Source organism: Leptosomus discolor, unplaced genomic scaffold, assembly GCF_034619465.1.
Source record: "Leptosomus discolor isolate bLepDis1 unplaced genomic scaffold, bLepDis1.hap2 HAP2_SCAFFOLD_35, whole genome shotgun sequence".
NCBI classification, from domain to species: domain Eukaryota; kingdom Metazoa; phylum Chordata; class Aves; order Leptosomiformes; family Leptosomidae; genus Leptosomus; species Leptosomus discolor.
In genome coordinates this window covers 2,069,461-2,094,212 of record NW_028237764.1, presented here as the reverse complement: position 1 = coordinate 2,094,212, position 24,752 = coordinate 2,069,461, and the positions used below count along the sequence as shown (strand labels likewise).

General features: G+C 49.1%; 1 protein-coding gene and 2 pseudogenes across 1 annotated transcript; 1 reads left to right on the top strand and 2 right to left on the bottom strand.

Moving 5' to 3' along the window:
- Nucleotides 1–6,709: 6,709 nt before the first annotated feature.
- On the bottom strand, nt 6,710–7,908 carry LOC147412996 (uncharacterized; annotated as a pseudogene).
- Nucleotides 7,909–11,331: 3,423 nt separating this feature from the next.
- On the bottom strand, nt 11,332–12,799 carry LOC147412995 (olfactory receptor 14C36-like; annotated as a pseudogene).
- A 2,690-nt stretch (nt 12,800–15,489) lies between these two features.
- LOC147412994 (olfactory receptor 14A16-like) lies at nt 15,490–23,990 on the top strand. The gene is made up of 4 exons (XM_086480861.1): nt 15,490–15,513; nt 16,544–16,739; nt 17,202–17,488; nt 23,064–23,990. Exons 1-4 carry the CDS (start codon nt 15,490–15,492, stop codon nt 23,988–23,990), a joined length of 1,434 nt encoding a protein of 477 aa, XP_086336987.1.
- The last annotated feature ends 762 nt before the right edge of the window (nt 23,991–24,752 follow it).

Genomic DNA, 24,752 nt, shown 5'->3' with positions numbered 1-24,752 from the left:
TGCTGTGTTTAAGGGATGTACAGAATGGCTTCCTTTCTGGGAGCAGAATGAATGGGAGGTTAACAGAGTTCCAGTGTGGCAAAAGGAAAGATGGCAAGACCTCTTAAGCACTGCAAGCCAAGGGAATTTTGCTGTGGGATGGGGAGCTTCTCATCAGGGAGATGGGGGTTCAGCAGGGGAGTGGAAGAACAGAGGTGATGAGGTAGCAAGGCTAGCCCCTGTGCAAACAGACCAAATGACAGAGGATTGGGAACGCCTGTTAGAATGGTTGCATGTAAAGCACAAACACACAGAGGCTAAAGACTTGTATCATGAAGCCCTTGCCCGAGGCTGGCCTGTCACCACAGAAATGTGTAAAACCTGCACATTGCCTGGGAACAATGTCATACACGGCTAAAAAGGCACCCTTTAGAGGGTGACCCTCTGCATTTGCGGGAGGGTAAAGGCTTGTGGGATGCCTGGCAGGTGGGTTATATCGGCCCCTTTAGGAAATCAGAAGGAAAACATTTTGTGCTGGTGGGAGTGGAAATAGCATCAGGACTAGTTCAAGCAGAAGCCTTTAACAAGGCTATGTGAGAAAACATTGTGAAGGCATTGCGAGAATGGTTTGGAGCTTTTCCAAAACCCCAAGAAATACAATCTGATAACGGTTCCCATTTCACCGCCAGAGTTGTACATGATTGGGCAGGAAGGGAAGGGATTAAATGGACCTTTCACACCCCGTATTACCCACCAGCCAATGAGATTGCAAAAAGAACTAATGGTCTCTTGAAATGGCTTTTGAAACCACAAAGGAGAAATTGCGATGTCTGTCCTCTGTGGGAAGCAATTAAAGGAGTAAATGACAGATGAGGGGTAAATGGTTGCCCCCAAATCACCGCCTTTTGCCCAAAGGCTCCTTCTTTGGTTCCCTTATCAAAGGAAACAAAGGACTCTAAGAATCCAGCTCACTTCCCAGGACGGCCTTTACTGGTGGAACTTCCCATCATGCGAAGCGTACCACTCGGGCTAAAAGCCCCACTAAGTGCATATACACGGGTAGCCTCCGATGCCCTGGGAAAGGAACATTGGATACATACTCGCTGGATAGTTTCATCATTTTAACTTTCTGCCTCTGAGAGGAAAGCTCTGGTGTTTCATTGTTGCAGGAGAACTCCGATGGACACTCAGAACAGGATGAACTCCTTGTGGATGATAATTTGGAGGGCTAAATTTTAGAAAGACTGATCATTTAATTGGACTAATGATTGGATGGGTTATAATTTTCTGCATCCTACCACTAACCTGTAACCAAAAGAATGCAGAATGGCCATGGTCCCAAGCTATTGTCAAGTCCACCAGCACTCTAGCGTACTATCCCAAGGACCGCCTCCCAACCTTAGATGCTGTAGTAATGCATGACACTGAGGTGTACCACTTAAATGAATGGGAGTAGGACAGAAAAGACCGGGTTCATGCCCTGACTGGAACAATTGGAGAAAAGATACAGGTAGGATGCGGAAAAGTGGAAAATTTCTCTATGAAAAAGCCTCCTCAATTGTAATTTCTGGAAATCTTTTGGATCTAGATTCAACAACCCAAATTCACCCCAGCATCACAGCCAAACTGTCCTGCTACAGAGTGGAAATGCAACAAACAAGTTTCTCTCATCATGCGTTGCCTACAAAAGTCTGTCGGTAACTTCACCTTAGACCCAAGTACCGACAATGGGGAAATCACCAAATCCTGTATTAATGAGCAAGGGGATCGTTGGTACAACTTCACTTTGACCAAGCCTGTCTGTGGAGTGTGTAATTGGCACAGTAATCCGGCAAACCGGTCAGGCCTATTGGGCCTAACATTCAACTTCAAAATAAATGCTGTAACTGAGCCTCCAGTGATGCTTGTTGCAGTAGTCACACACCATGACATAGATACCCTCTTCACACTGGCTGACAAAAGTGAAGTTATACCCTCTTTTATGGTGGTATAGGGTGAAGTCATCACAACACAAGGCAGATATTGATGACTAAATCCCTCATCGAACCCAGAAACATTTATGGAATTGAACCACATGGCCCTATTTTGTCATGTAAAAATCAAAACCAAGGTTGCTGGCTAAACTTGACTGCTGTACAGCACTCCCATAAGAACATGTGTGGCAAAACCAATACAAGATACTGGGGGGAACTTAAAATAGATGTTGTAATACCTACCGCCCAACCAATTGTTGTGATTAGTCCAAAAATCTTTGGAATTGGACCGTATGTGATCAGGAATATGGGTTAGCAACCAACGTTGTTCAATCCGGTGTGGTCTCTTAAACAAGTTGAGTTGCTGATGCAAAATAACGTCTCAGAAATTCAGCCAGCTTGCTCACCTTTCCTAAACACTTCTTACGAGGGGTGGGCAACCTGGCTGCAAAAACAAGCTCCTTCCAGGAGACAAACACAGAGAGACCTAACTGGTGTTTTGGGAACAGAATTGGGAGTTCTGAATAGTATCGATTCAGAGGTGTTCATGAACAAATCGGCTACCACGACTAGTGATCTGGCCAAATTGCAATGGCCTTTACGATCTTCCCTGTTGGCTTTAGGAACTAACCAATGACTGTTATCAAAAATATTACCAACACGGGAAAAGGTGAATGCAAAGGACCACGAAATGATTGTGGACGCACTTGGTGTTGTCCAAAACGACCTCTCTTTGGCTTTCAGTTGTACCCATGCTCAACTGTGGATGCAATCGATGGCCGCCTCAATCATAAGAGAAGGTGAAGAAGGCACTCTCCCCACTGAATTTGGAAAATAATTTGGGACAGTGCCACTGACTTCAAGAAGGATCACCAATCCTGGTGGAATCTGGTAAACCTCACTTATGACCCTGTCACAAACCACCACAATATTTGTGCTAACCGTACACAGTGCGTCAATATACTTGATTCATCCTGTCATTGCGTTAGGATTGAACCACAACGGAGCTGCACTTTATCCTATTGAGCATAAAGTCTGGGCCCGGAAGGTGGATGAGAAATGGCAAACGGTTGATTTGGAGTCTTGTATTGTACGAGAACAACAAGGGCTCATCTGTGAGAGTACTGCAGTCCGAGCTGAGGACATCTGTTTGGACACTGAACAAAATATTTGTCATTTCGAGATTCGTCCAGATGGATCTCCTGAAACTGTACCTGGGTGTATTGGCAAAGGCTGTGCCTGCTTGAGGACTGCTTGTGAGTCTGTATCCGTAGATGGGGTAGTTGTGGATACTAGGAATGGTTCAAATTTCTGCGTTTGTACTTTTACTAAAATCACTGGATGTGACTTTTCTTATCTAGCCCCAGCCACATCCCACCAACACTTGCAATCCAATTACACACTGATTCACAAACTGCTGCCTACATCCATTGGGATGAATCTCGCTTTGGACAGGCAATTGCTACAAAACCAGGATTTGATCGAGACTTGGGAAAAGGTCAGGGAAAACGGGCACAAATCCTTGATAACTGTTCATCACAATGTGGAAGAAATACACCGTGTTATGGAAAGGGTGAAAAGGGATGCAGAACACAAATGGTGGGACACGCTTTTCAGACGGTCACCTACTGCTACAAGCATCCTAAACAAGTTGTGTCACCCCATCATTGTCCTCCTGATACTGGTTTTCAATCAGTTTAGTATTGTCAACAACACTCTAGGTCATAAATTGGAGAACGACAAATCGGTTGACACGATTGGCATCCGTACTTAACGCACATGATCTGCTTAATGTCCCAACCAACATGGACATCCCTAAGTCTGTTGACACCAGGCGGATCGCGTGAGAAGAGGACATAAAATCATTGCAGGCTTAAACCCGTTAATTTCTTCTATAAACTGTTTGATAAAATAGTAATTTCTGGTAAGGCAATTTTTTTGGTGAAACAATTTGATTTTTTATTATTATCATTGTTACTCTTTCTCTCTCTCTCTCTGCCTCTCTTTGAGAACTATGCCACCATCATGTGGTCCTGACGACAATGCTGAGCCATGGGGTGGTGTAAGAATCGGTTTGAAGAACAGCATTGTCTCAACCTTGTCATCAGGGATATAGACAATAAGGTACCCCAAAACTTAGGGTAACATCTTGACATGAGTCTGCAGCGGCCTGCCTGAGACACAGTTGCTGATCCCGAGATTGGAATGCAGTACGAGCGCTCCGGGAGGGAGAGCTGCATGGCACCAAGAGTGCTGTGCCGTTCTCCGGTGCGGGACAAGCCTGAGCTGATCAGGTGGCTGCATAACTGCCGTCATGAAAGACTGATCAGCATCGACGGAGCCAAGAAGAGGCGGAGATACAGAGGAGGAGCAGGGGTGCTTCTTGGCATAAACGATGGCTCCTCAGCACCCGAACTTTGGAAGCTTCCCCCACCAAGGATCACAACGATCGTTAGGACTGGCGGGACGCTGCCTGGACCTGGGACCATAGGGACGCCTTGGACCCCTGGTGGTAGCTATTGATCTCTGTCCTCTTTTCACTTTTAATTTTTTCCCTTTCGTTTCGACCTTTTACCTACCGCACATCGCTTTACTGGTGAAAAATAAAGTTTCAGTCTTTGATTTAAGCAAACCCCTTTGGCGTGGTTGCCTTAAATTTGCACTTCAAGATCACAGCAAACGAACCATCACGAGTCCACGGAGTGGACCATGACATCTACCACACCAGATTTCCCACCACCTCTGACGTCACAGGCACCTTCACTGTGAGTTTCCACCACCATAAGCCTGCTTCCAGTGCCTTCCACGCTGGATTTCCAGCAACCTGTGCAATCACAATCACTGCCATGGCAAGATGCCATGAGCACAGGCCTGTGTCCAGATCCTGCCACATCACATTATTAAACTGCCTGTGCCATCACACGCACAATCGCCGCAAGCTTTCACCACCATAACCCTGCTTCCAGAAACGGCCACACAAGAGTTTCCACCACTGTGACATCACAGGCACCTTCACAGCAAACTTCCACCAGCAGAAGCCTGATTCCAACACCTCACACATTTCTTCAACTACCTGTTGCATAACAAGAACATTCACAGAAAATTTCCACTAGTATAAACCTCCTTCCAGCACCTGCAACACCACATTTTCAACCTCCTCTGACATCACAGGCACCTTCACGGCAGGCTTCCACAGCCTTAAGTCTGCTTCCAGTGACTGCCACACCATATTTTCTGCCTCTGTGACATCTCAACCACCTTAATGGCAAAATTCTACCAGCATAAGCCTGTGTTCAGGGCCTGCCTTGCCAGATTTTAAAGAACCTCTGAAATCACAGGCACGTTCACTGCAAGATTCTACCACCATAAGCCTGATTTCAGTGACTGTCACACCAGATTTTAACTTTCTGTGACATCACAGGTACCTTTACAGTAGCTTTCCCCCACAGTAAGCCTGCTCCCAGCGTCTACCAATTCATTTTTTTCAATGTCTCTGACATCACAAGCACCTTCACTGCAGGATTCCATCATAAGCCTGTTTCCAGTGCCTGCCACACCAGTTTTAACCACCTCTCACATCACAGGCACTTTCTCAGCAACCTTCTATCACCATAAGCCTGCTTCCATCGCCTGCCTCAACTTAAGGCTTATAGCCTTGAGGAAGATGGGTAAATGTGTACTGCTGTCCGTCCCATGTGAAAGCAAACCGAGCACGATCTTCTTCCTGCAGCGGCACCATAAAAAACATATCCTTTACATCAGTTGTGGCCAATATTTGGTGAGCCTGCTCTTGTGTGGTGGACACTAACTCTGCAATTTTAGGTACAGCTGCTGTCAGAGGCCCCGTATTGGCGTTCAAATGTTGATAATCCACATTCAGCCTCCACTTTCCATTTGGTTTGCGCACGGGCCATACTGGAGAATTATAAGGTGAGAGGGATGGCACTACAATCCCTTGTTCTTTTAGTTCTGTTACACAAGAATGATTCCTTCCCTTGCTCCCAAAGGAAGGGGATAGGGTTTGACATTAGTCAGTTTAGAAGGAGGGAGCAGGGGTGCAGACTGGAGCAGTCAAATATCAAAAGATGTCACTCCAAAAGTCCAACTCCTCCCTCTATCATCGATCCAGGATTTGCCTTTCGGTACACTGAATTCTAAAAAATTAACTGGGAAAGACCCGAATTCCTTTTCCATATGGGTGAGGTGGTCGTCTCCAGGCAATTTAAGATTCACCCGGGCCATCAATTGGGCTTGAATATTACCAAAAACATCAGCCACAAAAAAACGTTTATGAGAGGGAGTGATACCACATTGACGGGCATCGTCCAGTTTTAGAGCCTAAATTTGTGCTCCAGTGTCTACCAAAAAGGTAGTGGTGAGACACTTGGGTCCAATTGCACAAGTAATCATCGAATCACCCTTTTCATTTTCAGTGAGCCTCCTTAAATATTGCCACCCTCCTCCCCCTGCCTCACTTACAGGGGGAGGAGAAGATCATTTCCCTGCTGCTCGTGTTATGCCTCCTTGGTCTTGCAGGTGTGACTCGGGAAAGGGGGTGCAGAGAGGGTGCTGGGCTTTTCTTTAGTCCAATTTGGTACCAATATTTCTAAGGCTCTAGTGGGTTGTTTGTCCATTATTCCTCTAGGTATCCCTTTTTTCAGCCCTTCCATCCACAAATCGACCCTCTTTCTTTGTCGCTCACTGTCCAGGTTAGAGACTTTTCCTGGGGTTTCTCTCCAAACGGGTACCTCCTCGGTTCACCTGATTCCCTTAGATTCTTGTTTGGGGTGGCTCGGCACAGGGCTGTATTTCCTTCCCTAATTAATTAATTCTTGAGCAACCTCTCCCCAAGTCCATACTTACCTACCAGGATGTTTGCGATCTGGGGTGACTGTTCGTTCCAGTGCCACTGCGACTCGGTCGTCACTTGCGTGGCTCTCAGTTGGCCTTGCAATTGAATTCCCATGGCCTTCAGGGACTCTGGGAGCCCTCGGATGAGAGGGGTCATCCTCTCTGGGTCCACAGGAATCATCATGGGTGACTCCTGATTAAGTTTTAATGCCCTATCACACACCATTAGCAGACAAGCTGCTTTTTGAACACTCTCTACTAATTGATCTGTAGATCCTATGATTGCCAGTGGATCTCCTCGTTCTAACGGATTGAGACCTCCTGCCCAGTAAGTAACCTGCTGAGTCAGGGACCAGGGAGCCCTACAGTTCCCTGTAGTCAAAAACACTCCAGGTCCCCAATATCCCTCAGCTTCCTTTTCTGTCAATAAGATCTGGTCTCCCCTGGTTAGAGAGACCCTCCACACATATTCTGTTTCCGATTCCTTTGACATGTGGCCATAATCTTTTTTGAGTTTTGCCAATGCAGTGGCCGTAAATGGCACTTCTTTAGTCATGACCTGAGGCACATCGTCCTCTCCATCACAGATACAGTCACTCTTAATCAGTGGTCTCAACAGGACTTCTAATTTGTCCAACCTTTCTTTCAATTGAAACAACTCAGCTTGGGGATAAGTTGGCAGAGGGGTGACTCCCTCGGCTTTCTTTTTGGTCACCGCAATGGCGTCGGGGTCATCTGTGTCTGCTAAGAGTCGATTAATTAATTCCTGTCTCAGCAGAGCCACTTGAGACCTCATTTCTTCTAATTGACACTGTAATGTTTTGATCAAACCTTGTTGAGACTGAATCAACTGGGTTTCTGCCATATGGTTTTGTTCCTTTTCCTCAACTGCTGCAATGAAAGCAGCACCTAATCCAGCACATAACATTCCTTTCCCTTTTCCTGCCCGCACACGGGCTGCATTTTGTAAACATATCATCCGATCTGTCACTGCTGAAGGATTAAACCAATTCTTTTGAGCCCATTCTAAGCCAGAAGAAGATGGTTTTGACTTTTGCTTTTCCAAATACTTCAGTAACACCCGACGTTCCTGTGTTTCTGGCATGTCTTATGGGTTCAGACATGGGTCTGGGAGTTACGATTTGGGCGGACTTAACTTCTACTATTTGCTCTCTTAACAGCCCCAAAAGGTCAAACTTCTACACGTCTGACAAAGGCCAGAACAATGTCTATTTGCCAAGGTGGTATTAGACAATACACAACCAGCAGTGGGCAGGTCCAGGCAGGCAGGCAGGCAGGCAGGTCTCCGCTCCACTCCTCTTCACTCCTCTTCATTCTGCTCCACTTGTTCTCTTTTTACTTCACTCCAGAGGCTACCGAGGGTCCTTTTTGGACCATAGTCCCACACCAATCCGATGTGATGTGTTGGGGTCAAGCAGTGAGATCCAATCCAACAGCGGCGTTTTGCTTCCACGCGCCGATCACGAGCTGGCAGTCTATGCAACCTCCATTACACAGATGCGAGCTATAGCGCATCAGCTGAACAAATTCATGCCTTTAGCTGTTATTGCATAGCGACAAAAAAAGGTGTTTCCAGGAAGCCATGTCGTCTAGCCCAGGGTCCTACCACGTCTGTCGCTATGGCGACTTGAGTCTACTTCCTCTCCAAAACCACAAGGTACGAAGTTTGAGACAAACATAAAGTTCAGCGGCCCTAATTCTCACACTGTGATCCAGCTACAGCCCTGGGCAGGAGGAGCTGCGTGACGGGAGCTGTTCACATCGGCCAGGCCAGAACCTGGCAGGAGACGGGGCTCAGCCACCTAGGGCATCACAGGCACCTGCACAAACCATGAGCTTGCTCCTGCCCTACTAGCTACAGTGCCATCAGGGTCATTACAAGGAGATGCACATGCCAGGGGACACCTCTGGCCCTGTACCCTGTTTGGGATCATGTGACATCACAAGCAGCTTGTTGAGAACTGAAGGGATCTTAACCTTGCCCTTTCCAGTCATGTCCTTGGCCAGCGTTACTCACTAACATCACTACCATGAGTGCCTACATTGCTGCAGCCTTAGGTCGCAGGCTGCAACCCAGCCACACAGTGAACTCAGGCTGAACTCTTTCTTAGCCCAAGAAGAATGGCCAGCAGTTTTGTGTGACTGACAAACCGTAACTTCACCCACATACTGAAATTGTATAAGTGATATTAATGAAGGTGGTAGGCCTGGAAATATGAATTAGAGCGACTGTTTGACCAAAGGAAAAGAAACTATAATTCTGGAAACGAAGAAAGAGACCATTCTAGCTGGAGTCAGCAGAAGAAAGCAGAGATCCAGATGCAGATGGAACCAAAGATTATGAAACTGTGTAAGAAGGTAAAGGTGCCTGCACCCAAACGCAATCACTGAAAAGGAGAAGTAACAATTAAACAATTTGTTTGGACAAGACACACACGTGTCAGGTGAACAGCTGCATGAACAGCTCCTGTAACAGACTGTGAGGCATTAAAAAGCACAGGAAAAGAACCAAGGGGGTCCTTCTTGGGAGGAGCCCAGCTCGAGCTGGAATGAACCGACTCGGGGACAGAACCTAGGGGCTGGGCTCTCCTTTAACATAGCTCTACAAGCCTGGTCCATGTTTCAGCCCTGTCACCTACTCACCCACGTGTAACATCACAGGCACCTGCACGAGGCACAAGCTGCCCTATCAGCTACCAGGCACTTGTGACACCTTCAGCAGCTGCACAGAGAAGGCTCCTGCTCCAGCCCTATCAGCCACTCAGGGACGTGGGACATCACAAGATTATGAACAAGCCAAGTGCCTCCTTCTCCCCTATCACTTTCTCAGGCTCCTATGACATCACAGGGATCTGCAAAAACCAGAGGATGGCCCCTGGCCTCATCCCTCTTCACCCAACTACGACATCACAAGAACTTGCACAGACAAGAAGCTTCCTTCTGCCCTAAGAGCTCCTCAGCCACAAGTGACATCACAAAGCACCTGCACAACCCAGCTGCCTCCTCCCGCCCACTCACATCTCCATGGAAATGGGGCAACACAAGCACCTCTACAAGCCACATGGCCTTTCATCCACTATCCCATACTCAGACAGCAGTTGCCTCAAAAGCACCTTCACAAGCCAGGGCGCTACTTCTGATCTTGGTTCAAGGAAGCCCATCCCAGGGCTGCATTCAGGTGTTTCCCAGGGGATGTTACGCTCAACGGGAAGTGACCTCAAGGCACTGCTTGTCTCACAGGCCTTCATGGCACCCCTAAGAAGAGCTGATGGCCCTTGTGCTTGCTCGGGATCACCTCCCCACATGCACACGATGGGGATGCTTACGTCTGCTCTGTACAATGCAAACATGGACTTCTGACCTAGTCCTTTGGTGTCCCTCTGTGGAGGGACAAGCAATCTCTGTGAGCTGGGGTGAGAGGCCAGTGCTGGACATGGTGGTTGTTATTGGCTGCTCTATGAGGATGGGCCTCGGGCAGCTCACCCGGGGTGTCCAGGGAGCACTGGCACACACCAGACCGAGCTCTGTGTGTCCTTCATGTCCCAGAGCAGAAGGCCGACTGTGCAGGTCACTGCTGTGTCCTGCAAACCTGCACACTCACACACTTGAGCTGCTCACTGGTATTTCCTCTCGAGGGCACTTGCCAGCCCAGCCAGCCCAGCCCCTCCTGAATCTTGACACATTCATGGCCTCTCCCCAGTCAAGCCCAGCAAAGCAGCCCTGCTGGGACTGGTCCCACAGCAGGGAACAGGCCACTGACAATGTTCATCCAGCCAGCATGCTGAGGAGATCCCCACCCCGGGCAATTTGCAGACCCATGTGCCAAACTTGCTCCCCAGGGCAGCAAGAGACAACTGGCCTTGAGGATCCTAAGGAAGGTCCTTTGGCCCCAGGGAAAGGGCAGCCTGACCCGAGCTGCCACCCACACCAAAGGGTTTCTCTTTCCATGTCCCCCCTGCACACACACACGATGCCCTGCTCTTCTCCCAGGACATCCCATTTCCCCACAGAGACTTTTCCCTACAGAGCTCATCTCTGCTGACCTGGACAGCCATTCCTGCAACCCCTCCCCAGGCTCCCCACAGACCCTGAACTGGTGGTGCTGCTCTGCAGAGCAAGTGGGCTGTGGTGGCCAGGGCCGTACTGGTGAGGCTGAGAGGCAGACCCAGCTCAGGGTGGCTGCTGTCCCCTCCACGTCAGCACACAGACGTGGCCCCCACAACTCCACAGAAGATCTTGGAGAAAGGAACTCAGACAAACAAGTTGGTACAGGGTCCTTTATTTGGTTTGAAAACACAGAGAGCAGAGCTCCTTATTTACACAAAGTCTGTGGGGCACACAAAACAGGCAGACACTGACAGAGAAATAGGTCGAAGAATGATAACATTTTCTTGGACATCAATTTAATGCAGATTTAATAATTTGTCCACCTAGAAAAACTAAAATGCCAAGAAAGCAAAGGAAACAACCCACCAGAGACAGACTGGGATGGTAATGAGTTCCATTACTAGTAATATGCAGGGGAAGATGAGCAGTTCATTGCTGCTTCTGCAAAGCAACCGGTCATCAGTTTCCTCAGGGCGTCCTTGAGCTCCTGGTTCCTCATGCTGTAGATGAGGGGGTTCACTGCTGGAGGCACCACTGAGTACAGAACTGCCATCAGCAGGTTCAGGGATGGGAAGCAGATGGAGGGGGGCTTCAGGTAGGCAAACATGGCAGTGCTGACAAAGAGGGAGACCACGGCCAGGTGAGGGAGGCAGGCGGAAAAGGCTTTGTGGCGTCCCTGCTCCGAGGGCATCCTCAACACGGCCCTGAAGATCTCCACGTAGGACATCACAATGAACACAAAACAACCAAAGGCTAAACAGACACTGACCACAAGTACCCCAGCCTCCCTGAGGTAGGTGTCTGAGCAGGAGAGCTTGAGGATCTGGGGGATTTCACAGAAGAACTGGTCCACAGCATTGCCCTGGCAGAGGGGCAGTGAAAGTGTATTGGCCGTGTGCAGCACAGAACTGAGAAATCCACTGCCCCAGGCAGCTGCTGCCATGTGGACACAAGCTCTGCTGCCCAGGAGGGTCCCGTAGTGCAGGGGTTTGCAGATGGCAATGTAGCGGTCGTAGGCCATGACGGTGAGGAGACAATACTCTGCTGTGAGCAAGAAGGCAAACAGAAATACCTGGGCAGCACATCCTGCGTAGGAGATGGCCCTGGTGTTCCGGAGGGAATTGGCCATGGCTTTGGGGAGAGTGGTGGAGAGGGACCCAGATCAAGGAGGGAGAGGTTGAGGAGGAAGAAGTACATGGGGGTGTGCAGGCGGTGGTTGCAGGCTACAGCGGTGATGATGAGTCCGTTGCCCAGGAGGGCAGCCAGGTAGATGCCCAGAAAGAGCCCGAAGGTCAAGAGCTGCAGCTCCCGGGTGTCTGCAAATGGCAGGAGGAGAAACTGGGTGATGGAGCTGGCGTTGGACATTATTTCACTGCAGGAATAGGAGACTGTTGAAAGAGGAGAAGACATTGACAAGTGAGGACAGATTTTTCTGAGACAGTCTTATGCAATTTCTTTCTGATAACACCCATAATGGCTTCTTTTTTAAGGGTAAATTCAGTCATTTCGTTTTTGTGAAGTCAGCTTTGATGAGCAGGGGCTCTGCCCATGGGCTCCAGAGAAGTCAGACCTGTGCTATTGCAGTGGTGTCAAACAGCTCGTGCATTCGGTAGGTGTTCCTGGCAATGGGTGCCTTCAGTTCAGTGAGAGGTATTTGCCTCAGTGACCGTGTGACAATTGTCCCTATTTCTTGCAGTGCGATGGAGTCAGCACCCAGACGAGCTGTGTCTGAGAGGGAAGAGCCCAGGGAGGGACCCAGCCCTTCCAACTCTGCTCTCCTGAACAGCAAGCTCTGGTTCAGAATCACTCACGGCTGACACAGAACCTTTCTGATAGCCATTTTCCATCTCCAGGCTCTCTCCAGACATGATACCAGCAGCATGCCTGTCAAGGAGAATGGGGCTGTCACTAGATTCCCATCCTCCCCTGCTGAAGTGCCCCCAACACGGGGGAAGGGCACTTCAACCCCTTTACCTCTGGGAGATGCTCAGGTGCCTGCAAAATTCTGCCCAGCTTCTCCTGAAGGGAGAGTCAGCTTGTTTGTAATTTCCACACGCTGCGTTGCCCACAGCCTCCCAGGGCCAGTATCTCAAAGTGCATCTGAGATATCCCCACACCCCAGAGCTTCCATAAGCAAGAAAAAACAGCAGCACAAAGAAGAAAAACACGAAGCAATACCCTGATCCTTCTGCAAATGGGGAAATGGAAAGAAAGACAGCTGGCACTTGGGAAAACCTTCTCCTTACACAGCAGAGCACAGCACCTCCACTTTGGTGATATCTCAGGCCGGTTGCTCTCAATCCCTTTTCTCTGCAGAAGGAAGAGGTTTATGTGTCAGGAGAGATGCACTTTTGCTCTACTGCAGCTCTTGCAGCAGAAGAGACAGCATCTGCCCTGGACCCCCCTCAGCTTGAGGGCAGAGGGTCTCCTGGGGGGCAGAGCTGACTAGGGAGGCTTGCTCAGAAGCACCTCTCTGTATTGGATCAGGAGCTTTCTGAATTCGCACTGCCATGACATTTCTAGTTTTCTCTGCCCATGTCCCTGCTGCCTGGAGCTGTCCCTGTCAGGAACTCTTTCTCTGTCCCCACATCTCCTCCCCGGCAGCACCCACAGACCCCATCCCATGCTCTGTGTACGCAGCTCAGCCTTGCCTACACCTCCTGGCAGCCAAGAACTGCCCAGGGGCACCTCCGTGGCACCAGGCTCTGATGGGAACATGAGTTCATTGCTGATGAGGATGGAGAGTTGATGCTGGGAAGGCCTGTAATCCAAAGGTGGTTTGTTTTTGATACTCCCAGATTTAGAAAGCTCCAAGTGAACCACATCTGGAGTTTCAGTGCCTTCTCCCAAACGGAGAGAATAATTTCCATGTCCAAACCCTCCCTCCAGCCCTGAGGTGATTAAGAGTAGCAGACTGAAAGCACAGGTTCCATCCCATTCAGGTAAGCCCTGCCTTGATGTGCTTCTTGAGAAGCTGCCTCTGCCATTGTTCTGGGGGTGATGTGGAGCAGTGAGAAGTCCTGAGCAGCACAGCACCCTTTGAACAGCAGAAGATCCTTGCCCTGCCCTGCTAGGAATCTCCCTTCCACCCACAGCTTCTCCCCACAGCTCCATGAGGAGCTCAGTGGGAAAGCTGAGTGCTGATCCTGGCTGATGACAGAGTCCCTGCTCCAGGTCACAGCCCCCTGGGTGAGGACAACCTGTTTGGGAGGACAGCTCTGGGCACTGCAGGCTGCATGCCCAGGTCCATAGCCCACAGCCATGCCCAAGAGAAGGCAACCGTCATGCCCTGTCCTTCTCACACTGCAGGAGGGAAGCCCTGCTCTGCAGCCCGGCTTCCTCTTCTCCATCACAGACAGATCCCAGAGGTTGCACACATTCAGCAGATCCTGTAAGGAGCCACCGACACATCAGCCTGCACCCAGAGACTTACTGTGTCAGAGGCTGGGAAGAGTTCTCCTCCAGTGAGCTCTCAGCCATCCTCCCCCTCTCCTCTGCCTTCAACCTCTCTCTGCTCCTCTCCTTTCTCCTTGGTGCCTGTCTCCCTGCAGCTCTGCCTGCTTGCTAGGAGCTCTCTCTGTCCCAGGAGCCCAGCCCAGATCAGCAGCACAGCAACAGTCCAACAACTTTTTAATGATCTCTCTGGTGGTTTTGATGTTGAGTCCTTGAAACTCAGACACTGAGGGGAAGTTGAGGAAACTTCTCAAGGAGTCAAAGTCAGATGCAAACTGTAAAGTTTCTTGGAGCACTAATGGGTTCCATTGAGGGACATTATTGACAAAGACTCCCTGGGGGCTGGTTGAAGGAGAAACCTGGAGGCAGTGAGGACAGGTAGGTAAAGGCAAGGTGAAGGTGGCTCCGATGCTGCGTAACCCTTGGTGTGCTTTATCAAGCCAAAAGAATGCCCTGACTCCCCAGCCCCTGCAAGGCAGACCCTGTCCCTCAGCCATTCCTCAGGGTTCTTCCTGGGGCAGGGTGATGTGGGGATGTGCAGTGCCAAGGGCAGGGCCAAGGTCCTGTGCTTCTGGGTTTGTCCTGGGTGGGCTGAGGAGGCACTGAGGTGCTGGTGCCGTAAGGTGAAGGGGTCTTCTGGTAGGCCTTGGGGGTTGAGACAACAGCCATAGCCAAGGGAAGAAAGATCTTGGCTCTCTTGGGGGCTTTTTGTCTTGCCAGAGCCCTTGAGCATCTCCACCACAGGATGTCCTACAGTGTCCCACACCTGCGCTTGCCATTGCACCGTGCAGATCAGACCGTCCCCAGGAGAGGCCTGAGCAACGTGTCAGGGACCTGTCCTCCCTTCCCAGAAGACAGAGGTCAGGACCTGTAGCCTTCATGGAACACCCCCAGGTTTCCTCAGCATCAGAGCCACCTTCACCTTGCCTTTGCCTTTGCATGGGACGAAGGGAGCTCCTGGCAAGAGGGCAGTGCTGCCAAGAGCTCTGCAGTGTCCCTCTCCTCCCACAATCCCAGAACCAAGGAGGCTGGAAGGCAGCCAGCCCCCACCTTTTCTGGGCTTCCCCTTCATGCTTGGTTTTAGACAGCAGCTCCTTTCTCAGCCATGCCAGCCTCCTACCACCTTTATGTGAGTTCCAGCATGTCAAGGTGGAACATTCTGGATCATGAAGAGGAGATCCTTGAGCATCAAACAGCTCTCTGCACCCATCTTCTCTGCTGGCTGCAGCCCATGGGATTTTTACAAGCAGGTCCTTCAGCAGGCCAAAATCTGCTCTGTTGAAACCCTGATCTTTGCCTTCTTCCATTTTCTCCACATCCTCCAATCTACCTTCTCACCTCAGACTTTTCCATTGCTAACCAGCCTTTCCTTGTTTGTAAACCTTGTGATTTAACCCCTACAAGATATTAGGCACCACCCTGCAGGTTGCTCACCTCCCTCCCCCAAACTCAGTGGGACAGGGGATGAGGAAAGATAGAGTAAAAGCAAGAAAATTTAAGATGGTGATTTGGGGTCATTGGCCCGCTTGTGTCTGCCCCCAACCTCTTGCACCCTCAAGCCTCTATTCACTGGTGGGGCATAGTCAAATCAGAGAAGGCCTTGACACTTTTCAAACATCATTCAGAAACAGCTACAACATTCATGTGTTCTCAGCATTGTTTTGGTCACAAAACTGAGACATAGCACCACAGGAGCTTTCACAAAGCAAGTAACTCCAGCCCAGCCTGACACAGTTTAATCTCCATCCATTATTCCATACCTTTTTTGTCATACTCTGTGGGAGCGTGGCTCGCTGAAAACGGACATGGAATGCTAGAGGGCCTGCACAAAGAAAACTCTGTTGAGCAGCTTGTCTAAACTAACATAGTAGGACTCAAGGACGCTTCGACCTTGAGGGACAGAATAGAAGAATTAGGTTATAGAAAATAAGGAACTAACCTCCGTATGAGGCAGAACATGTTAGAATTAACAGTGAAGTGATAGGCAGAGGCAAATGACTGATGTATGTATAACACAATTAGAGCTTATGAAAATTGCAAGTCATGATGAGTTTGGGAAATTGTGCTATATAAGAAAGTGCATCTACACAATAAAATGAGTTTCCTGATATAACTCATATTGAGTCTTTTGTGGATTCTCCAACTCCCGTCTCCGCAAGTGGCGCCTGAACAGGGACCTGAAGAATGAGCAGGACTCATGTTCGGGGAAATTAAGGAAAAGCTCGCTTCTACAGAAGAGTTGGAGCTCGGTGGAGAAAAGGAGTGACGGCGACAGGTGGCCTATAGAGGAAAGCCGGAGAGAAGAAACCAGGCGGCCTATAGAGGAAAGCTGGAGAGAAGAAACTCAACACCGCGGTAGGATAATGGAGAAAGAAGTAACATTATCACTGTTGGAAAGCTTTCTGGGAAAGCGGGGTGTGAATGTTGGAGAAAAGACTTTAATATTTCTTTATACTTAGGGATACGCAAAAGGACATTTCTCGGACTCAAGCACATTGTTTGATGTGTCCGAGTGGCGAAGATGTGGGGACTCCTTATGGGATGCGGTTATTGATGAGGACCGAACGGCAGAAAAAACCAAAAAACCAAAAAACAAACCAAAAAAAAAAAACCCCAAACAAACAAAAAACTACAAAAGGCATGGCGGGAAGTAACTAACTGTTTGAAAAAATATCAAATGGAACAATCGGGGGCGGCTGCCCCCGTGAGACGACTTAATGCGGTCGAGAGTTTGCTGGTATTTACGAAACCCCAGATGTCTCCCGGGTCTGAGGTCTTCCCGCTTGCGCCCCCGTTCCCCCCCCCCCCGATGGGCAGTGCCCTGCAGTGGGGCCGAGCACACCACCAGAGGAAAAGTGGTGACTCACATGGTTACCGGGCAGGAGGAGAGAAAAGGAAGGTGCGCGCCTCGTCGTGAAACGACTACGGAATCTCACCCCGATCAGACCCAGACCGCGAGTTCGGGGGCTGGTGGGGCCTCAGCGGGGACCGCACCCTCGGAGGAGGAGGTGCACCATCATGGCGCTGACCCGATCACAGTAACAAGGGACTCGGCGGAGAACGCAGAAAAACTACAAGAGGGCGTGGGCAAAGAAAAGGGACAAGTACGTGAACCAGTAGAATCCCGCCTTTATCCCGACGTCACAACGACCCGCCTAGAATCCCGCCCTTATCCCCGATGTCACAACAACCCGCCTACAGGAAGACTCTCTTTCTCCAGGGATCATGTCAAAACAAAAGCAGAAAGAGGAACTGCTTGATGAAGTCCTACAGCAACTCATAAACAAACTATTGGCACTCAATACCGCAGCGGACAGCAACAAGAAGAATCCAGAAAACGCTGCGACTCATAATCCTTTTGCTGTACCGTCATCACTACCAGTGCCTTTGTCGCTAATGCCTGTGCCAACTACTTCATTGTCAAATACACAATTAAATGAACAAGAAGCAGGACGAAGATGGAAAGGAGTTATTCGTGATGCCCTAATTGAAGGAAATTTTCTTCCTTCTGCCTTTCCTATCATTACAGATCAGGCAGGAGGTAGAAAATGGGAACCATTTGATTGGAAAATCCTTGAAAAAGCTTGTTTAGCAGTATCACAATATGGGCTTCAATCTAGTTGTACTCAGCAATTACTACAATCTATTTTTACAGCAGGTGTTTTGTTGCCACTTGATTCACAACAGATTGCTAACATTCTTTTGTCCCCTTCTCAGCAGCTTATGTTCTCCAAGGCCTGGCAACAACTCTGTGACCAGGAGGCTTCACGACCAAGGCAGCAAGGGGATCCATTGTATGGGGTACAAGCACAAATGCTAACAGGCCAAGGTCCTTTTGCGAGCGTGGCTTTACAACAAGGTTTTATAGGAGAGGTATTACAATTGTCACAGCCGTTAGCTTACCAAGCAATAATTTCAATCAGGGAATCAGGAAAGGTATATTCCTTTGCCACTATTAAGCAGGGTCCACAAGAAAGTTTTCCTTCTTTTATTGATCATTTAGATCAGGTTATTAGAAGTCATCCAGATTTGGATGAGGGAATGAAGGAAAAGGTTTTTAAAATGTTTGCCTTTGAGAATGCTAATGATACAACAAAAAGAGCTTTAAGTACCCTACCCAGAGATGCACAAGTAGCTGATATGCTTGAAGTTATAGAACGCACCAATGGTACCGCGTCCTTACTTGCTGCTGCTGTATACAGTGCTGTTCAACCCCTCATAGATAGAAAGGAGGGAGGCAAGCAAAAGAGACGCTTCAATTGCAGGACAATGGGTCACCTTATGAGCCAAGGTAAACTCATTTCAGTCCCTCTGTAAATCAAACTTCCGCAGTTACACGGCGTACCAAATTCTAATTGCGCTGTAGGTTTGTGCTTGCCAGGCAGGTTTAAAAAGTGCTTAATTTTTTCAGTCTTTGCAATAGGGTCAAAGCAGGTCCTTGTTTTAAAACTATTTTTTAAACTATCTTATGATCTGTATGTGTCTGGTCAAAGATAAAGCTTCAAAATGCTATTTTTATTCATGATGTTAGCTGACTGTAAAATATGAGACATTTTATTAAAGCAGGCAAAGAAATTCAGGATTCATTTACAGGTTGCCTGTAAAGTTGTGTAATTTGAAAAGCAGTGTTCATTATGAAAGAGCTCTCAAGTTCCTTGTAAAGATAATCTAAAAAAAAAAAAACAAAACCAAAAAAACAAAACTGAAAAAGGGGGATCTGCATAAAAGATATAAAAGCCTTTGAGACAGATTTCTTGAAGTGCAATGGAGAATGGAGAATACCTGCTTGATAACACTGAGTTGTTATTGAGTTTTCTCAGATTCAGTTGACAACCCAGATGCGACAATCTCTGTCCGGCTGCAGGAGCCAGTGAGGACCGGGACTCCCTGGGCGCGCTCCGGGACCCTTTCTCGGAGGGGCTTCCTGACTCATCTGGCTCGCTGCAGGGGCAGACACGGTCCATCTACGGAAAAAGGTATTCTTGCTGGTCTGTTTCTGTAATTTGCTAAATGTTCACACTGTGCACCGATCGGCATTGATGTCAGCGTGTATTTTCACCACTCGCACTGATATTTAACTACGTGAATGGGGTGAGTCTGCTTAATGCCATAGTTGCTATTGTAGTGATCATATTTGCAAGCGTCTTCTTATGTCTTTTGTGTGAATGGTGTAAAGGAGCTCCTTGTGTGATAGTGTAAAAACTGGTTATCAGTATTTGAATGTGTGAGTGAGTGAGACACAGTGTTATTGTTATCATTATATAGAAGATATTTTGTTAACCGCACTTTGCCGCTTTTCAATGAAAGAAAAAAAAAAAAAAAGAAGAAAAAAAAAAGAAAAAAAAAGAAAAAAAAAGAAGAAAAAAAAAAAGACACATGGGACAGCTACCGCACAGACTGGTGAAACTACACGACATGTTGAGCGACAGCTTTATGCATGCTTTGCTGTTTTAGGCATTCCACTTGAAATTAAGACAAACAACGCACGTGCTTATGCTTCGCTTCGCTTTGCACGTTTTTGCAATCTTTGGGGTATTAACCATCGTACAGGTGAACCTCACTCTCCTACCTGTCAGGCAATTGTTGAGCGCTCTCACCAGACACTAAAAGCAACGTTGTTAAAACAAAAAGGGGGAACCCAGGGTTGGTTGCCTAATGATCAACTGATGAAAGCATTGTATGTTTTGAATTTTTTAAGCCTAGCAGGTAACAGTGAGGAGCCACCAATGTTAATACACAGCAAAGGAATGGGTTCATTCTGGAAAGGGCTTCTAGAACTGCTTTATCATTATTTTTGCCAGGAGCTGTTGGGGGCAATGCCTTGCATGAACTATCGCATTTAGCATGCTGGACTGCTAAGCAAATTAATCTGACCTCAAGCATAGCAACAGAATTGCTGGAAGATGTAGATAGTGTTAGACATGCAGTATTACAGAATAGAGCTGCTATAGATTTTTTGTTATTGGCATTAGGTCACGGGCGTGAAGAATTTGAAGGATTGTGTTGCATGAATCTTTCTGATCATTTCACAAACATATACAAAATCTGCAAAAGAATATTAAAAAGATTGGCATTGATCATTCTCCACTGGACGCGGGGTTGAGTTCTTGGGGTATAAGTGAATGGTTACTACACTGGGTAAAGTATGGTATCCTTATTGTTATCATGATATTAATTCTACTGCTGATGCTACCTTGTATCCTACGGTACATAAGCTCAATGGTCGAGCGGGCTGTAAAACAAGTCTGGATCGTTCAAAAAAAAAGAAGGAGGATGTGTGGGAGGACATTTATGAAACAAGGGACATGTGAATAATCCAGCCTTTCCAGAGAATCCAAGCTGGGACGTACCGGAACTGCTGAAAGCATAAACAACTTGCGGTTCAGGGGGCATGAACATCTTACACGTGCAGGAGAAGAGACAGCCGCCATTAATGACGCAGTTTTAATTCCTGAAGAAGATGGGTGTGAACATCTGTGAACGTGACTTGAACATGACTCGCAATGTGGCCAATCGGGTTGGACTATGGGCCGTTATTTGCGATGAAGCCAATCAGTATTTATTGGGTGTGGTGGAGGGTTATAAATTGCACTGGAAACACGGAAATAAAGGTTCACTTGTTAGATCACATTGATCGTGTCAGTGTCCTCACGCAGCTCCCGCACCTCAGCCCACCCAGGACAAACCCAGAAGCAGAGGACCTTGGCCCTGCCCTTGGCACTGCACATCCCCACATCACCCTGCCCCAGGAAGAACCCTGAGGAATGGCTGAGGGACAGGGTCTGCCTTGCAGGGGCTGGGGAGTCAGGGCTTTCTTTTGGCTTGATGAAGCACACGAAGGTTTACTCAGCATCAGAGCCACCTTCACCTCACCTTTGCCTACCTGTCCTCACTGCCTCCAGGTTTCTCCTTCAACCAGCCCCCAGAGAGGCTTTGTCAGTAATGTCCCTCAGTGCAACCCATTAGCGCTCCAAGAAACTTTAGAGGTTCCATCTGACTTTGACTCCTCAAGAGGTTTCCTCAGCTTCCTCTCAGTGTCAGATTTTCAAGGGCTCGGCACCAAAACCACCAGAGAGATGATTAAAAAGTTCTTGGGCTGTTGCTGTGCTGCTGATCTGGGCTGGGCTCCTGGGACAGAGAGAGCTCCTAGCAAGCAGGCAGAGCTGCAGGGAGACAGCTCTGCCCAGCAGCAGCTGCTCTGCAAAGCGCAGCAGGGCTGAGGGGGTTGCCTGTGGGCACCAAGGAGAAAGGAGCGGGGCAGAGAGAGGTTGAAGGCAGGGGAGAGGGGGAGGATGGGTGAGAGCTCACTGGAGGAGAACTCTTCCCAGCCTCTGACACAGTAAGTCTCTGGGTGCAGGGTGATGTGTCGGTGGCTCCTTGCAGGATCTCCTGAATGTGTCCAACCTCTGGGATCTGTGATGGAGAAGAGGAAGCCAGGCTGCAGAGCAGGGCTTCCCTAGTGCAGTGTGAGAGAGATATGGCATGATGGCTGCCTTCTGGTGGGGGATGGCTTGAGGGTGTGAAGGTGGGTGTGCAGCCAGGGGTGCCCAGGGCTGTCCTTCCAAGCAATGTGTCTTCACCCCAGAGGGCTGTGACCTGCAGCAGGGACTCTGTCGTCGGCCAGGATCAGCACTCAGCCTGCCCAGGGAGTCACTCATGGAGTCGTGAAGAGAAGCTGTGGGTGGAAGGACAGATCCCCAGCAAAGATGCATCTCTCCTGACACATACACCTCTTCCTTCTGCAGAGAAAAGGGACTGAGAGGAACTGGCCTGGGATGTCATCAACGTGGAGGTGCTGTGCTCTGCTGTGTAAGGCTTTCCCAAGTGCCAGCTGCCTTCCTCTCCTGTTCCCCATTTGCAAATGATCAGGGTATTGCTCTGCATTTCTTCTCCAATTCCTGCTGCTCCTGTTATTGCTTGTGGAAGCTCTGGGTTTTTGGAGGAGTAGGAGGTATCTCAGATGCATTTGAGACACTGACCATGGCAGAGGGCAGTGGGCAATGCAGTGTGTGGGACTTGGAAACAAGTTGAGTCTCCCATCAAGAGATACTGGGCCCTGTCCTTCGGGCACCTGAACACCTACCTGGGGAGCTTGAAGTGCCCTTCCCCCATTATGGGGGCACTTCAGCAGGGGAGGATGGGAACCTACTGACAGCCCCATTCTCCCCCACAGGCACGCTGCTCTTATCATGTCTGGAGAGAGCCCGGAGATGGAAAATGGGGGGGAGAAAGGTTCTGTGCTATTTGAGAATGATTTTGACCAAGACTTTGTTGTTCAGGAGAGTTGGAAGGGCTGGGTCCCTCCCTGGGCTCTTCCCTCTCAGACACAGCTGGTCTGGGTGCTGACTCCATCACACTGCAAGAAATAGGGACAATTGTCACACAGTCACTGAGGCAAATACCACTCACTGAATTGAAGGCACTCATTGCCAGGAACACCTATTGAATGCAGGGGCTGTTTGACACCACTGCAATAGCACAGGTCTGACTTCTCTGGAGCCCATGGGCAGAGCTCCTGCTCATCAATCCTGACCTCACAAAAAGGAACTGACTGAAGTTCCCCCAAAACTTAAGCCATTGTGCGGTCTATCTATGGGAAATAGCATAATATTGGCTCAGAGAAATCTGTCCTCACTTGTCAATGTCTTCTCCTCTTTCAACAGTCTCCCACTCCTAAAGTTAAATATGTCCAATGCCAGCTCCATCACCGAGTTCCTCCTCCTGACATTTGCAGACACACAGGAGCTGCAGCTCTTGATGTTCTGTCTTTCTCTAGGCATCTACCTGGCTTCCCTCCTGGGCAATGGAATCGTCATCACCACTGTAGTTTGTGACCCCCACCTCCACACCCCCATGTACTTCTTCCTCCTCAACCTCTCCCTCCTCGACCTGGGCGCCATCTCCTCCACTCTCCCCAAAGCCATGGCCAATGCCCTGTGGGACGCCAGGGCCATCTCCTACTGGGTATGTGTTGTCCAAGTCTTTCTCTTTTTCTTCCTGACTTCAGCAGAGTATTTTCTTCTCACAGTCATGGCCTATGACCGCTACGTTGCCATCTGCAAACCCCTGCACTACGGGACCCTCCTGGGCAGCAGAGCTTGTGTCCACATGGCAGCAGCTGCCTGGGGCAGTGGATTTCTCAGTTCTGTGCTGCACACGGCCAATACATTTTCACTGCCCCTCTGCCAAGGCAATGTTGTGAACCAGTTCTTCTGTGAAGTCCCCGAGATCCTCAAGCTCTCCTGCTCAGACACCTACCTCAGGGAGGTTGGGGTAATTGTGGTCAGTGTCATTTTTGGCGTTGTTTGTTTTGTGTTCATTGTGGTGTCCTACGTGCAGATCTTCAGGGCCATGCTGAGGATCCCCTCGGAGCAGGGACGCCACAAAGCCTTTTCCACCTGCCTCCCTCACCTGGCCGTGGTCTCCCTGTTTCTCAGCACTATTTTTTTTGCCTACCTGAAGCCCCCCTCCATCTCCTCCACATCTCTGAACCTGGTGCTGGCACTTCTGTACTCGGTGGTGCCTCCAGCAGTGAACCCTCTCATCTACAGCATGAGGAACCAGGAGCTCAAGGATGCTCTGAGGAAACTAATGACTGGTTGCTGATCAGAAGCAGCAATGAACGGCCCATCTTCCCCTGCATATCACTAGTAATGGAACTCATTACAAGCCCGACGTCTCTTTGATGGGTTATTTACTTTGGTTTCTCTGGGTTTTAAATTTTCTTGGTTTTATTAATGCTGTCCACAAAAATGCTCTTATTCTTCATCCTGTTTCTACCTCAGTGCCTGCTTGCCTTGTGTGCCGCAGAGACTTTGTGTAAATAAGGAGCTGTGCTCTCTGTGTGTTTAAACTAAATAAAGGACCCTGCACTGACTTGTTTGTCTGAGTTCCTTTCTCCAAGATCTTCTGTGGAGCTGTGGGGGCAGCGTCTGCATGATGAGGTGGAGGGGGCAGTAGCCACCCTGAGCTGGGTCTGCCTCTCAGCTTCACCAGTATGGCCCTGGCCACCACAACCCACTTGCTCTGCAGAGCAGCACCACCAGTTCAGGGTCTGTGGGGAGCCTGGGGAGGGGGTGCAGGAATGGCCGTCCAGGTCAGCAGAGATGAGCTCTGTAGGGAAAAGTCTCTGTGGGGAGATGGGATGTCCTGGGAGAAGAGCAGGGCACCATGTGTGTGTGCAGGGGGGACAAGGAAAGAGAAACCCTTTGGTGTGGGTGTCAGCTCGGGTCAGGCTGCCCTTTCCCTGGGGCAAAAGGACCTTCCTGAGGATCCCCTAGGCTGGTTTTCTCCTGCTGTTGTGGGGAGCAAGTTTGGCACGTGAAGCTGCAAGGTGCCCAGGGTGGGGATCTCCTCAGCATGCCGGCT